Source organism: Octopus bimaculoides, chromosome 2, assembly GCF_001194135.2.
Source record: "Octopus bimaculoides isolate UCB-OBI-ISO-001 chromosome 2, ASM119413v2, whole genome shotgun sequence".
Lineage (NCBI taxonomy): Eukaryota > Metazoa > Mollusca > Cephalopoda > Octopoda > Octopodidae > Octopus > Octopus bimaculoides.
This window is the reverse complement of record NC_068982.1, coordinates 75,061,560-75,075,145: the sequence shown is the minus strand read 5'-3', so window position 1 is coordinate 75,075,145 and position 13,586 is coordinate 75,061,560. Positions and strand designations below refer to the sequence as shown.

Here is a 13,586-nt window from a genome sequence, read left to right as displayed (position 1 = left end):
AAAAAAAAAAAGCGAAACACAGGCATGCAACTGAGTTGGAGGCAGATTTCCTTCTGCCTTTACAGCACATAAAGAAAAGGTTGTTGTAGGAGTGCATGCAGAACATGTACTACAGCAATACTATTTGTAGCTTTAATACTGAGATTGAAAGGCAGGGGCAAATTATGCCTACCTAATCTACAAAAAAATAAAATATTTTGTATTTTATGCATAGTAATCAGAGTAACCTGCATAATTTTATTGAACTTGGTGCATATTTTACCATTGAAGGAAAATATTACTATTGATCTATTTTATTCAGGGTAGGCACTGCCTGCCTTGCCTACTTAGATGGCACATCCCTGATATGTACATATGTATGTATATGTTTATGTGTGTGTGTCTGTGTTTGTCCCTCTGGCATTGCTTGACAACTGATGATGGTGTGTTTATGTCCCCGTAACCTAGTGGTTCAGCAAAAGAGTCTGACAGAATAATGTAATGAAAATGGCACTCCCCTTCGCACATGACAAATTGGTATGACCAGCCTCTTATAAGTCAGACAGTCAGTTGTTGTAGGAGGTCAGTAGTAGTAAGAGTTATTGTATGAGTTCTCAGTTGGAGTTAAGTGTCAGTTACGTGTTATAGTCAAGTTTGAGTTCCTGTCAAAGTAGATGTTTCAAAGTCATAGCACAATAGATGAGTCGAAGACAATAGGACGTGCAATACCGCCACAACATAAGAGTGGCAACAAGAATATTATAGTGCCGACAATAACATGCAAGTGGATGAGGATCCACATTATAACAAACAAGTTCTAGGTTTACAAAGAAATAAATCCTGGGGTCAGTTTCTTCAACTAAAACCGTTTAAGGTGGTGCTCCAGCATGGCCACAGTCAAATAATTGAAACAAGTAAATGAATAAATTAAATATACATATATATGTGTATGTGTGTGGTTGTGCTTATGTTAGTATTGCTTCCACTGCTTGACAACTGGTGTTGGTTTGTTTATGTCCCCACAACTTACTGGTTCATCAAAAGAGGCCAATAGAATCTCAGACTTAAAAAAAGATATAAGTACTGGTGTCAACATGGCTACAGTCCAATGACTGAAATATGGAAAAGACACAAGGCTTGGCTTCATGCTCTTGCTTGATGGGGCTGGAGTCATTCCAAAGTTAGTGGTCCCACAGGCATCATCATGCATAGAGCCAACCAGATCCACCAGTGCTCTGCATCGCTGGTGGTCCTGTGCCAGCCCCTCTGGTGATGTCAAACCTCTGGAGGTCTTCCCCAATCCCATCTAGCCATCTGGTGTGGGGCCTGTCATGAGGCCTTTTCCAGTCCACAGCTGGATGAAAAATAAGTAAAAATAAATATCTGAATCATTTACATTATAATTGTATTTATTATTTGTATTCTGGAATTGTTTTAGTCTTGAATATTGATGAACTTCAGAGTAATACTCAGAATCTGTTAGACAACAATGGAGTAAAGTGTTCACTGGTTTGTTGAGTTGCTACTTAAATACTTAAATACTTAATGATCCTCATGTGAAATGCGTGAAAATAAACAATGTTAGCTTATTTAATTAAGCTTTAACAAATATTCATTTGATGGGTTGAGTCATTGGGAGGTGTTATGAAGTAATCTGTAACAAGGGACAGCCAGTATACAAGAGATACAGGATTTGAATCCCACTGGCATTTCTCTTCATATTTTCTGTCTCATGTTGTACTTGTAAATGTATTCATCATTTAAAGATCATCATCATCATCATCATCGTCGTTTAACGTCTGCTTTCCATGCTAGCATGGGTTGGACGATTTGACTGAGGACTGGTGAAACCAGATGGCTACACCAGGCTCCAATCTGATTTGGCAGAGTTTCTACAGCTGGATGCCCTTCCTAATGCCAACCACTCTGAGAGTGTAGTGGGTACTTTTACGTGCCACTGGCACGAAGGCCAGTCAGGCGGTACTGGCAACGGCCACGCTCAAAATGGTGTATTTTACGTACTACTTGCACAGGAGCCAGTTCGGCAGCACTGGCAACGATCTCGTTCGAATGTCTTTACACGTGCCATTCGGCACAAGTGCCAGGAAGGCGATTGCTTTAAGATACATTTTATAAATATGCCTCTTCAAGTATTGTAATTGCATGAAACCATTAGTAGCTCTTTCAGTTGCATATTCAATTTGGTGTGTTTGGGTGTGTGTTTTCCATATTAGTAAGGGTTGGATAGTTCAACAGGAGCTAGTGAGCCAGATTCACTGCACTAAGTTCCAGTGTTTGCTTTAGTATCATTTCTATGGCCGGATTCTCTTCCTTACTCCAAACATTTCTACAGAGTGTACTGAGTGCTTTTTATGTAGCATCAGCACTGACAAGCTCACCAAGTAACTTTCAAGACAAGACCCCTCAAATGAGTTAGAGAGCAGTGTAGATATGGACATGAGTTTGATAAACTTGCTTCCTAACCATTTGATCACAGGTTCAGTCCCATGGTGCAGCAACTTGAGCAAGTGTCTTCTACTATAGCTGTAGGTCAATCAAAGCCTTGTGAGTAGATTTGGTCGATGGAAACTGAAAGAAGCCTATCATCATCAGTTTAACATCGACTTTTATAAGCATGAATGGGTTGGAAAGAGTTTATTGAGGCAGATTTTCTACGACCTGATGGCCTTCCTGTCACCAACACTTACTTGTTTCCAAGCTGTTTCCCCATAGCCAGACATTTCCAATGTACAGAATATTTGGAAATGAATGACACTGCTTGTATGACAGTGACACTCATTTACAACTATCATGCAATGTCAAGACAAGGAGACACGAGCACCTACCCACTCATACCCCTTTATATATATATATATATATATATATATATATATATATGTATGTATGTATATATAGGCGTATTACTTGAAACTTTTGACGAAATAGAGGGGGATATAGCATCACATGATGTGGAAGACAACTGAAGGTTTCTCAGGGACAACCTGCTGAGGACCACTGACCAGATCTATGGATGATGCAAAGTCCCTTCTTGACCCAAGGTAACGTGGTGGTGGAACAATGTTGTTGACAGGGCCATTAGGGAAAAGAAACAGGCTTGGAAGGACTGGAAGAACAGTGGTAGCAGGGAATTGTTCAGACTGCCAGAAGGGAAGCTAGGAGACAGGTTTATTTAGCCAGAGTAAAAGCAGACAAGAAAAAAATTTGTCAATGTTCTGTGCCATGAAGACCAAAAACTTGAGGTATTTCGTGTTGCAAGGCAGTGTGAGAGAGAATCATGATGTCGTAGGAGAGAAATGTGTCCGCATGGATGATGGTTCACTTGCATTAAACGAGGCTGAAAAGAGAGAGGTTTGGAGACACCACTATGAAAGGTTGCTAAATAAAGAGAATGAATGGGAGAAAGAGAGTCTGCCGAATGCGACCCAACAGAGGAACCAGCTATCCGAATTGACAGTACCTTGGTAGATAAAGCAATTAAGGATATGAAGACAGGGAAAGCCCTCAGCCCATCAGGAATCACTGCAGAGATGCTCAAAATATCTGGCGGTGTCGGCTATAGCCTAGTCACCCCTATAGTTAACCAGGTGATACACGAAAGAGTCATACCCAATGACTGGTGTAGCAGCACCATAGTCAATTGTTATGAAGGTAAAGGTGACGCTTTAGATACAAATAATTACAGAGGTATCAAGTTGTTGGATCAGGTAATGAAGGTCACGGAGAGGGTCATAGCCCAACTAATTAGGGAGAGAGTCAGTTTAGATGAGATGCAGTTTGGGTTTGTGCCAGGGAAGAGCACCACTGATACTATATTTCTGGTAAGACAGCTGCAGGAGAAATACCTAGCCAAAGATAAACCTCTGTACCTGGCTTTTGTTGACATGGTGAAAGCCTTTGACAGGGTCCCCCAATCCCTTATCTGGTGGTCAATGAGGAAACTAAGGATAGATGAATGGTTAGTGAGAGCTGTGCAAGCCATGAGGGATGCTGTCAGTAAGGTGAGGGTTGGCAACGAGTACAGTGAAGAATTCCGAGTAGGGGTAGGGGTCCACTTAGGATCTGTCCTTAGCCCCTTATTCATCATAGTCCTGCAGGCAATAACAGAGGAATTCAAGATCCTCTATGCTGATGACCTTGCTCTAATTGCTGAATCACTATCAGAACTAGAGGAAAAGTTTCAGGTGTAGAAGTAAGGATTAGAATCGAAGGGCCTTAGAGTCAACCTAGCTTAATAAGTAGGAAAGCAGACAAACCACAAATCCCTTCAGGTAGATGGCCCTGCTCAATCTGTAGAAAAGGTGTAGGTAGAAACTCCATAAGATGTACCTATGGACACATAAGAGGTGCAGCAATATCAAAGGAAGGCTAACTGGGAAGATAGTTTTTGTATGTGGCAAATGCTCAGGTGCTATAAACACTGAAGATGTGCAGAGAACAGTTTCTGTCAAATTCCAGGAAGAAAAACTACAAGTAGTTGATAGCTTCTGTTACCTACGTGACCAAGTCAGTAGCAGGGGGTGGATGCTCTGAAAGAGTAACTTACTAGAATAAGAATAGCCTGGGCAATGTTCAGAGAGCTCCTACCTCTGCTGATGAGAAAGGGCCTCTTGCTCAGAGTAAAAGATATACTGTATGACGCATGTGTGTGAACAGCCATGCTACATGGCAGTGAAACATGGGCCATGACTGCTGAGGACATGCATAAGCTTGCAAGGAATGTATATGTATGCCGCCAGGGAAGGTAACTGTACGTTTCTTTCAATTTCCATCAACCAAATTCACTCACAAGATTTTGGTTGACTCAGGGCTATAGCAAAAAACATTTGCCCATAGTTCCACACAATGGGACTGAACCCAGAATTATGTGGTTTAGAAGCGAACCTTTTACCACACAGCCAAGGTTGACTCTACCTTTCACCCTTTTGGGGTTGATGAAGTAAGTACCATTCAAAAAAACTGATGGCCCTATGCCAAAATTTGAAACTATTATGTATTGCAATAGATCAAGCCCGGATAACCTATTCTGAGAAGTGGGCTGCATGTGAGCTGGCTCATCATCAGATGGACCTCACTACTAAAAGAATTAGGGTAATTTTTAATGACAGATGCCATTCGGAAAGTTTTATGCGCTGCAGTTTGCCCACGATTGCAATAGTTCTTTGTTGTAGATATATGCACAACTGGTGAAAGAATGTGGTATTTATACAGAAACCGATTATAATAGTTAATTAAATCACAACTGTTGTCTTTCTAAATGATTTCTGTTAATTGCTGTGATTATTTGAAGTTTATTTAGTAGTTTGGGTAGGTTTGTGGTTTATATACATAGTCAACGGAATTTTGATAGAGAGGTGTCAAAATACACGTGTGTGTGTGTCTGTGTGTACGTGTAACATGAAATTTGATTCAAGCAGTTGTGAAATAGATATGTATACTACTACAGATATATATATATATATATATATATATATATATATATATATATATATATATATTTATATATATATGACGGGCTTCTTTCAATTTCCGTCTTCCAAATCCACTCACAAAGCTTTGGTTGGCCCGGGGCTAAAGTAGAAGACACTTGCCCAAGGTGCCATGTTGTTTCTAGTAAAACAGCAGCAGCTATCTATGGTGGTTCATTAAATTGTCTCTACCAAATTTGTCATCACCATTTGGTGCTTGACTGTTTTTAGCAGAGCCCATTCAGTTGCAGGTTTTTGTCCTGAGGATAAGCTAAGATTCGTGTTTCCTTCGCCCCTTTTCCCACTAACAATCTTAGAAAAAAATACAACGAAGCCGACACGGTTTTCTGTTCCTCCTCTCACTAATCTTTTAGCAAAAATATCCTATAGTAATAGTTTAGTGTAGTTTGAGTTATTTCCCCTACATCTTAGATCTCTCAACTTCAAAAATAAATTTTGGTTTAAAATTTTCCTTCTTTCTTTAAGTCAACTAAGGTCTTGGTAAATACGTCGAACCTCTTTCCTTTTTCTCTTTTTTCTTTCTGCAAGGTGGGATTATGTCTATAGTTTTTTAAAAATTTATTGTTTTTTTTTTTAATTCAGTAATTCGTTATTTAGACATAAACTTTTATATATATTTTCGTCATCTATAGGATGGAAACAGCCGTGAAAATGATTAGAATTTGTTATATTTTTTTACCGGTAATGCCTGAAATAAATATAAACAATGTGATTAATGGTCCTATCCTTGGTTATTACTGCAGTGTTAATTAGAATGTCTGTGAAATCAGCCAACGAGAATCTATACATAGGTCTATTAGTTTAGTTTAGCTGGTAGTAAAAAAAAAAAAACAAGAATTAATTTATCTTTCGTCAAGTGAAATAAATGGATATTGAAAATTTATTGAGCTGTTGTTGATGATGTTGAAGGTGGTGGTGGTGATTGTTAAGATGATAACGCTAACATCAATTGATTAATCCTAGTCAAGGTCAAAACCTAAAAGAGGTAATTGAAACGACTCAAGTTGACTAGATTTATACGCCTTAAATTACACGGGCTTATTTCTGTTTTATTTTTAATTACTTTTTATTTTAAATTTCTTGTTTCATTACCTGCATCATAGTGACCTTGACCTTTCTCTAATTATGACTTGTAGTATTTGAAATCCGAAGTCAGTGAGTGTATTTAACGATGATATTATTGTTTAATACATTCGCTTCGTAGGAAGATTAAATTATTCACGTCAAATGTTGTTAGGGCAGTTTTGAACTGTATTTTCTGGTTCTGAATTATAATAAAGTATGTCAGTTTTGCTGCCTACGTAATCATATTAATGCCAGCGGTGTTGTATGTGAGAGCATATTGGGCTTTTCGGTACAAAACTCTGTTTACAACTTAAAAAACATAGTGAATTGGCTGAGTTGTCAGAACGTCGGATAGAATACCTAGTGGTATTTGTTTTGCTTCTTTGTGCTCCAAGAATCTTGCCGAAGTTGACTTCGCCTGTCATCTTTTGGAATTAATGCAAAAATAGGTGGGCAAAGTGCCTTGTGTTATCTCATCCGGCACCTGACAACAATACCTGTAACCATTTCCTAGTGCCAAACTGTAGTGGCCCACGTAGGCGATCTTTGACTTGAATAACGTCAGTGATATATTGAGAGGAGACTTGTATGAGTGGTCAGTAGTCAATCTTCCATAAAAAATTTTTTTTTTAATTCTCTAGGCTTGTGCATGCATGTACAGATGTATGATTAACTGCCAGAGGCCTTAGTGAAAGGGGGTTGAAGACGCTTATGTCTGTGTTGATATTGTCTCTGTATAGATTGGAAGATCAAAGCTGAAACTATACTGTGCACGGGTCATGTGCATTATACTGTACAGCAGAAATAACTGAGCTCGATCTGCAGGAAAGATTATAAGAACTTCAATGGACGAACTAACGTTAACTACACTATTACTCTGTTTCTGTCTCCACGACCATCCGATCATAACTATAACTCTATCTTCACTTATCTCCCTTCCAAGAATTATTGCACCTTCTCTCTTCTCCTTTGATTATACTGGCCACTTTGAGCTTTTAACCTTGCAAGTTACCAGGTAATCTTTACTAGTGTCGGGGCCTTGAAAAATGCACCCAGTATACATTATAAAGTGGCTGGCATGAGAAAGGGCACCCAGCCTTAGAAACCATGCTGAAGTAGACAGAGCATGAAGCTCTAACCCATGCCAATATGGAAGATGAATGTTGAAAGATGATGATGATGATAAACAGTGTCAATAGATGTAAGTGATATAAACAGTAGATATAGCATCAATATGTAATGAGAATCAATGAGCTGTTAAATGGATGAAAAAGTGGGTATTAGGGAATAGAACATACAATGGAGTTGAGTAGGGATTAGGAGGACTTGAGTAGGGATTAGGAGGACTTGAGTAGGGATTTTACAAGAGAAAATCTTTTGCAAGATACTTATCCCTTTGCAGATTCCTTTCAAAGAATTTTAACATGGAAACAGACATTAGATTAGAGATTTAATAACAGCATACTTTCAACTATTGGGAACTTAGTCTTAGGTCTGTTGTGAACCCCAGAACTCATAAAGGCTTGGTTTCAGTGGCATATACGTGACTGAGACTAAAACACTCCTGAATGGGATGTCAGTCTGTCATGAGGTTAGCCCTCCAGTTGTTGCTGAAACTCATTTACAACTGAATAGACTGGAGCAACATGAAATGAAGTGTTTTGCTCTAGAAAACAATGCACTGTTCAGTGCAGGAATTGAAACCATGATTTTATGATTGTGAATGCAACACCCTAACCTCTAGGCCACAGCACTTTCTAGTGTGAATTGCTCAAAGTACCCAGTACTCTCTCACTTTATAAAGTGGTTGGTGTTAGGAAAAGTAGCAAGCTATAGAAACCATGTCAAGGCAGACATTGGAGCATGAAACAGTCCTCTAACTCATCAGATCCTGTTTATCCATCCAAATGATACATGCGTGGGTTTTTTTTCCCATTTTACTTACATTATTGCAACTTTGATTATCTCTGGAATAACTTTCTGCAAGATAAACTGATACTTTCTTAATTAGAAGCATCTTTTGTTTTTATTAAATATTCCTTAGCTCAGGAAGCAGGCTGGCAGCATGTTGAATAAAATACCTAGTTGCATTTCTTAACTCTTTACATTCTGAGTTTAAATTCCACCAAAAAGTTGACATTGTCTTTAATTGTTTTGGGGCTAATAAAATAAAATACCAGTCAGATACTGGGATCAAATACTGGCATCAGTGTGATCAACTTACTGGCTCCCCACAAAATTGCTGGCCTTCTGTGAAATTTTGAAACCATTAATTATTTTTTTAGTCTGAGGAAGCATGCAGTGTGGAGCCTGCAACCTGGTTACATTGATATAATTAAACTTACATTATCTACATTTGACGGATATTCGTCCTCATCTTGTTTGTTGTTAACACAACGTTTCGGCTGATATACCCTCCAGCCTTCGTCAGGTGTCTTGGGGAAATTTCGAACCTGGGTTCTCATTCCTATCGATGTTACTATTATTATTATTATTATTATTATATTATTATTATTATTAATCAGGTCGCTGCCGTGAATCGAACTCGGAACCTTGGGGTTAGTAGCCCGCGCTCTTAACCACTACGCCATATGCCCATGTAGATAATGTAAATAATGTAAATAATTCCTCATCTCTTAAATATAGAACTGTATAATTAAACTTTAACTTAAACTCTGTAGGAGAATGATTGGAGACCATACATGAGTGATGGTGGTGGAGAAGAGCAATTGGTTTTGTTTAAATATGAAAGCAACCATTTGAATGTTTAAGAGTAATTCAGAGGTGCTTCACTCTCAATAATTCTTCATCATCATTCTAGGCATTCACCTTCTTGTGAATGCCTGCTTACCTGGTGGTTATTTTAACTGTGTTAAGTTGATCAGGAGAGTAAAATATGCTTTTGAGCAACACATAGCCAACAATATCTCATGCCTTCCTTTTTGCAGTTAAGCTTTCAGATCCCTTTTCGAGAGGATATCTACAAACTTTGTACAGTCATCCTCATCACCTCTCTTTAACCAAGATAGCATTGTAATCAGTACCTTTGCTAAAGACGCTGTTGTATTTTGATTACAAATTCCTCTCAGTTCATTACTTTCTGAAGCTCAGTCACTTGATCATCTTACACATGCAGTTCAGAAATGAGAAAAATCATCTCATTTCAGCCACTCAGTGAAAAAGCAATTGCAATTATATTCAGTAGCAAAAACATTGGCCATCATCATCATCATCATCATTATCATCATGATCATGTCTACATTGAATGTATCAGATGAATTCATTGAGGAAGATGTTCTACAACTGGATGCCCTTCCTGTTGCCAACCCTCACCTATTTCTAAGCAACATAATATTTCCCCATAGGGATGCTTGTTTACAACCACCACATGATGTCAAAACAAGGGAATACACACACACACACATACATTTACAATTTTCAGTTTTTGCCTACTAAATCCACTCACAAGGCTTTGGTTGACCCTGGGTTATAATAGAAGACACTTGCCCTGAAACTTTATGGTTAGGAAGCAAGCTTCTTGACTACACAGAGCTACATATGCACCTTAGTCATACCTGTGCATGTGTGTGTGTGTGTGTGCATATAATATAAAAGTTATTCTACAGAAATTTGTCATAATTATATAATTATATTTGGAGCCACAATGGCCTAGTGGTTAGGGCAGCGGACACGTGGTCTGAGGACCGCGGTTTCGATTCCCAGACTGGGCGTTGTGTATGTTTATTGAGCGAAAACACCTAAAGCTACACGAGGCTCTGGCAGGGGGTGGGGGCGACCCCTGTTGTACTCTTTCGCCCCAACTTTCTCTCCTCTTTCTTCCTGCTTCTTGAGTAAAGCTGCGATGGACTGGCGTCCCGTCCAGCTGGGGGGAGGGGGGAACACATACGCCATAGAAACCGGGAAACCGGGCCCATGAGCCTGGCTAGGCTTTAAAAGGGCACATAAATAAAATATATAATTATATATTCTTATTAAATGTTTAAATAAAGTTTTTCTTAAAATTCCCCATTTAATGGTATCATTTTTCTGTTCTTTCCAGAGTCAGCTCATTCCACCAAGACAGCCCTCTGGTTCTTCACGGATATTTCAAAAGAGCTCAAAACGCCGCCAATCTGCACCAGCATTAGGACTGTCTAATTCACAAGTAAGACAATAATTGCTTTGCTTCTTGAAATAACGTTGTTAATATTTGTACATTTTAAAAGTTTACTCAATACAGGCTCACTTGTAATGTCTTGTTTATATTGTGGTATGTAACACAGACTGTTTTAACTCATCAAATATAACTGATGGTAGCACAAGTGAATCCAGAAACCAAGTTTTCAGGGATATAATGGTTGTGTAGTTAACTCACAAGTCACCTTCTGTGTATCATACTAAATGTAAATGTAAACCATTGAAAGGCTTGATGCTATGGTATTTGTGTGAGAAAATCTTTTCATAGATACGTTGTGTTAAAAACACATTATAACAGAGTGATGTGAACATCATTGCAGAAAGTAGGTAGCTCATGAGAACACCAGATGCATTTCACTGTAATTGGGGCTTGTCAATTCCTTGCACCAGTTTGTGACATGTTTATCAAAGCATGGGTTTTATCTAAGCGCCCATGACTTTTGGAAAATTTTTTCATGCTCAGAATTGTTGGAGCATGGAATAAACTACCAACATCAGTTGTCAGGATACCGCATCCTTCAAAAATTCCATGCTTCCTAAAATTCACCAGCACATTTCCTAATGTGCCCATGTATCCTTTCTTCTTTATGGCTCTTTTACTGTTCAGTTTTCTGTCTTGTGTTTTATCCTGTGTTCTATGTATGCACTAATTAGAGATAAATGTGCACTGAGCCTAAAAGATCTAATTAGAAATATTTATGCATTAAGAAAAAGACAACATTGACTAATATTATTTTAATAATTTAGTGAAGTATGGAAGAAAACTCTAAACATGTTCTGGTATTATTGAACTTCCTCAGTAAAGGATAGATACCATTGTACTTTACTGGCTTTGTTGAAGTAGTGATGGGAGGCTCAATGAAGAGATGTACAAAATTGTATTGTTGTAGGTATGAACATTTACAAATGTTATCCAAGTGAAGGTGCATGGCTTAATGGTTGAAGTCTTTGGTTCATAATAATAAGATCACATTCAGTTCCTGGGTTAGGTGACAGTGTGTCCATGAGTAAGACACTTTATTACTTGTTTACTCAGCTGAACAGGTACCAACCAAGTGCTAGTGCAGCCCTCTCTCCCTTCAGCTGTCACACCTCTGAATCAGTGGTGATGAGAGCTGAGAAATATCTGTCTGTTTGCAACTATATAGCGACTTAAAATAAGTAAGAACAACATGGAACAGGCCATCAAACCATACTTATTTGTGATGGCTGACTACTGTTTTTTATTTTAAAAAATTTTTCTTGAACCCTAGGCCACATATGCCAGGTTACCTGGTTTCTATAGTATATAAGTGACAAAGATCACAAAGGGTTAAAATATAAAAAAAGTGTATTTGATAATGTAGTCATGGATATACATCATCATTTAATGTCCACTTTTCACATTGGCATTCTTTTATCTATTAACTTTTACTTGTTTCAATCATTAGACTGTGGCCCTGCAGGATACTGCCTTGAAGAATTATTAGTCAAATCTATTGACCTCAGTACCTACTTTTTTAAAGCCTGGTTCTCATTTTGTTGGTTCCTTTTGTTGAATTGGTAAGTTACAGGGACACACCAGCACCAGTTGTCGAGCAGTGGTGATGGTGGGAAACATAGGCACAAAGACACACAAACATAGACATTATATATATATATATATATATATATATACACATACACACACACACACACACACACACACACACACACACGACGAGCTTCATTCAGTTTCCATCTACAAAATTCACTCACAAGGCTTTGGTTGGCTTGAGGCTATACTAGAAGACACTTGCTCAAGATGCCATGCAGTGGCTGGGAAGCAAGCTTCTTACTCCCCCCCCACACACACACTGAAAAAGTCATAGCTGGAACGCCTTTGATTGTATATCTGGTCAAACAGGACGGACCTGGGGCTAAACAACAGCAGTAGATTTGAGTCAAGCGTTTAGCTTGGCCATGTAAGATAGATATAGCAAAATGATTTCACTTAAAACACTTGAAGATTACTTTCTCTATCAAATTATACACATCTGGCTTAAAAACGAAAAATACATCAGATAATGTTGCCTACAACAAGAAGCAAAAAAAAAGAATTTTTTTTTCAATCTGGCATTGGCTCGATCGGAATGTCTTGAGTCGTAAGATTGGATCATAAGTATGCTATTTAATTTTAAAACTTAGTGTTTAGACAAAGTTACACAGGTAGTTAAAGTGTAAGGGAGAAAACTCAAAGTGGCTCTGCTATGTCAAAGCGAAACGCATTAGATTTAGTTAATTCCCTTGACAACTTTGAGTGTAGAGCTATTTTCAGTTGTCTTCTGCTGTTACATATATCTCCACAGAAATATAATAGAAGATCGGGTCAATATATACTCGAATTTTAAAAAATCTTTTACTTGTTTCAGACTTTGGATTGCGTCTATGCTGGGGCATCGCCTTGAAGAATATTTAGTCGAAGAAATAGACCTTAGTACTTTTCTTTTAAGCCTAGTACTTATTCTATTGTTTGCTTTTACTGAATCGCTAAGTTACAGAAATGTAAACACACAACTCCAGGTTGTCAGAGGTTGGTGGGGTGCATACACACACACAAACACGCAATGGGTTTTTTTCAGTTTCCGTCTACCAAATCCACTCACAAGACTTTGGTCGGCCCGAGGCTATAGTAGAAGACACTTGCCCAATGTACTACACAGTGGGACTGAACCATGTGGTTGAGAAGCAAGCTTCTTACCACACAGCTATGCCCTTGTATTCTTCAGACGTTGATATCTTTGTAGGTATCTCCATCTTAGTATAAAGTGAAATTGTAACAACTTTGGCCACTAATGATAAGCTGTTACACACACAGCT

General features: G+C 38.4%; 1 protein-coding gene across 1 annotated transcript in view; it reads left to right on the top strand.

Annotated features, from left to right (window-relative positions):
- The window catches only part of LOC106873354 (E3 ubiquitin-protein ligase NEDD4), a 353,166-nt gene that overhangs the window by 124,020 nt on the left and 215,560 nt on the right, over window positions 1-13,586 (top strand). The window contains exon 2 of the mRNA XM_052965854.1: window positions 10,612-10,716. Coding sequence (XP_052821814.1) covers window positions 10,612-10,716 — 105 coding nt within the window. The remainder of the gene's footprint in view (window positions 1-10,611; window positions 10,717-13,586) is intronic.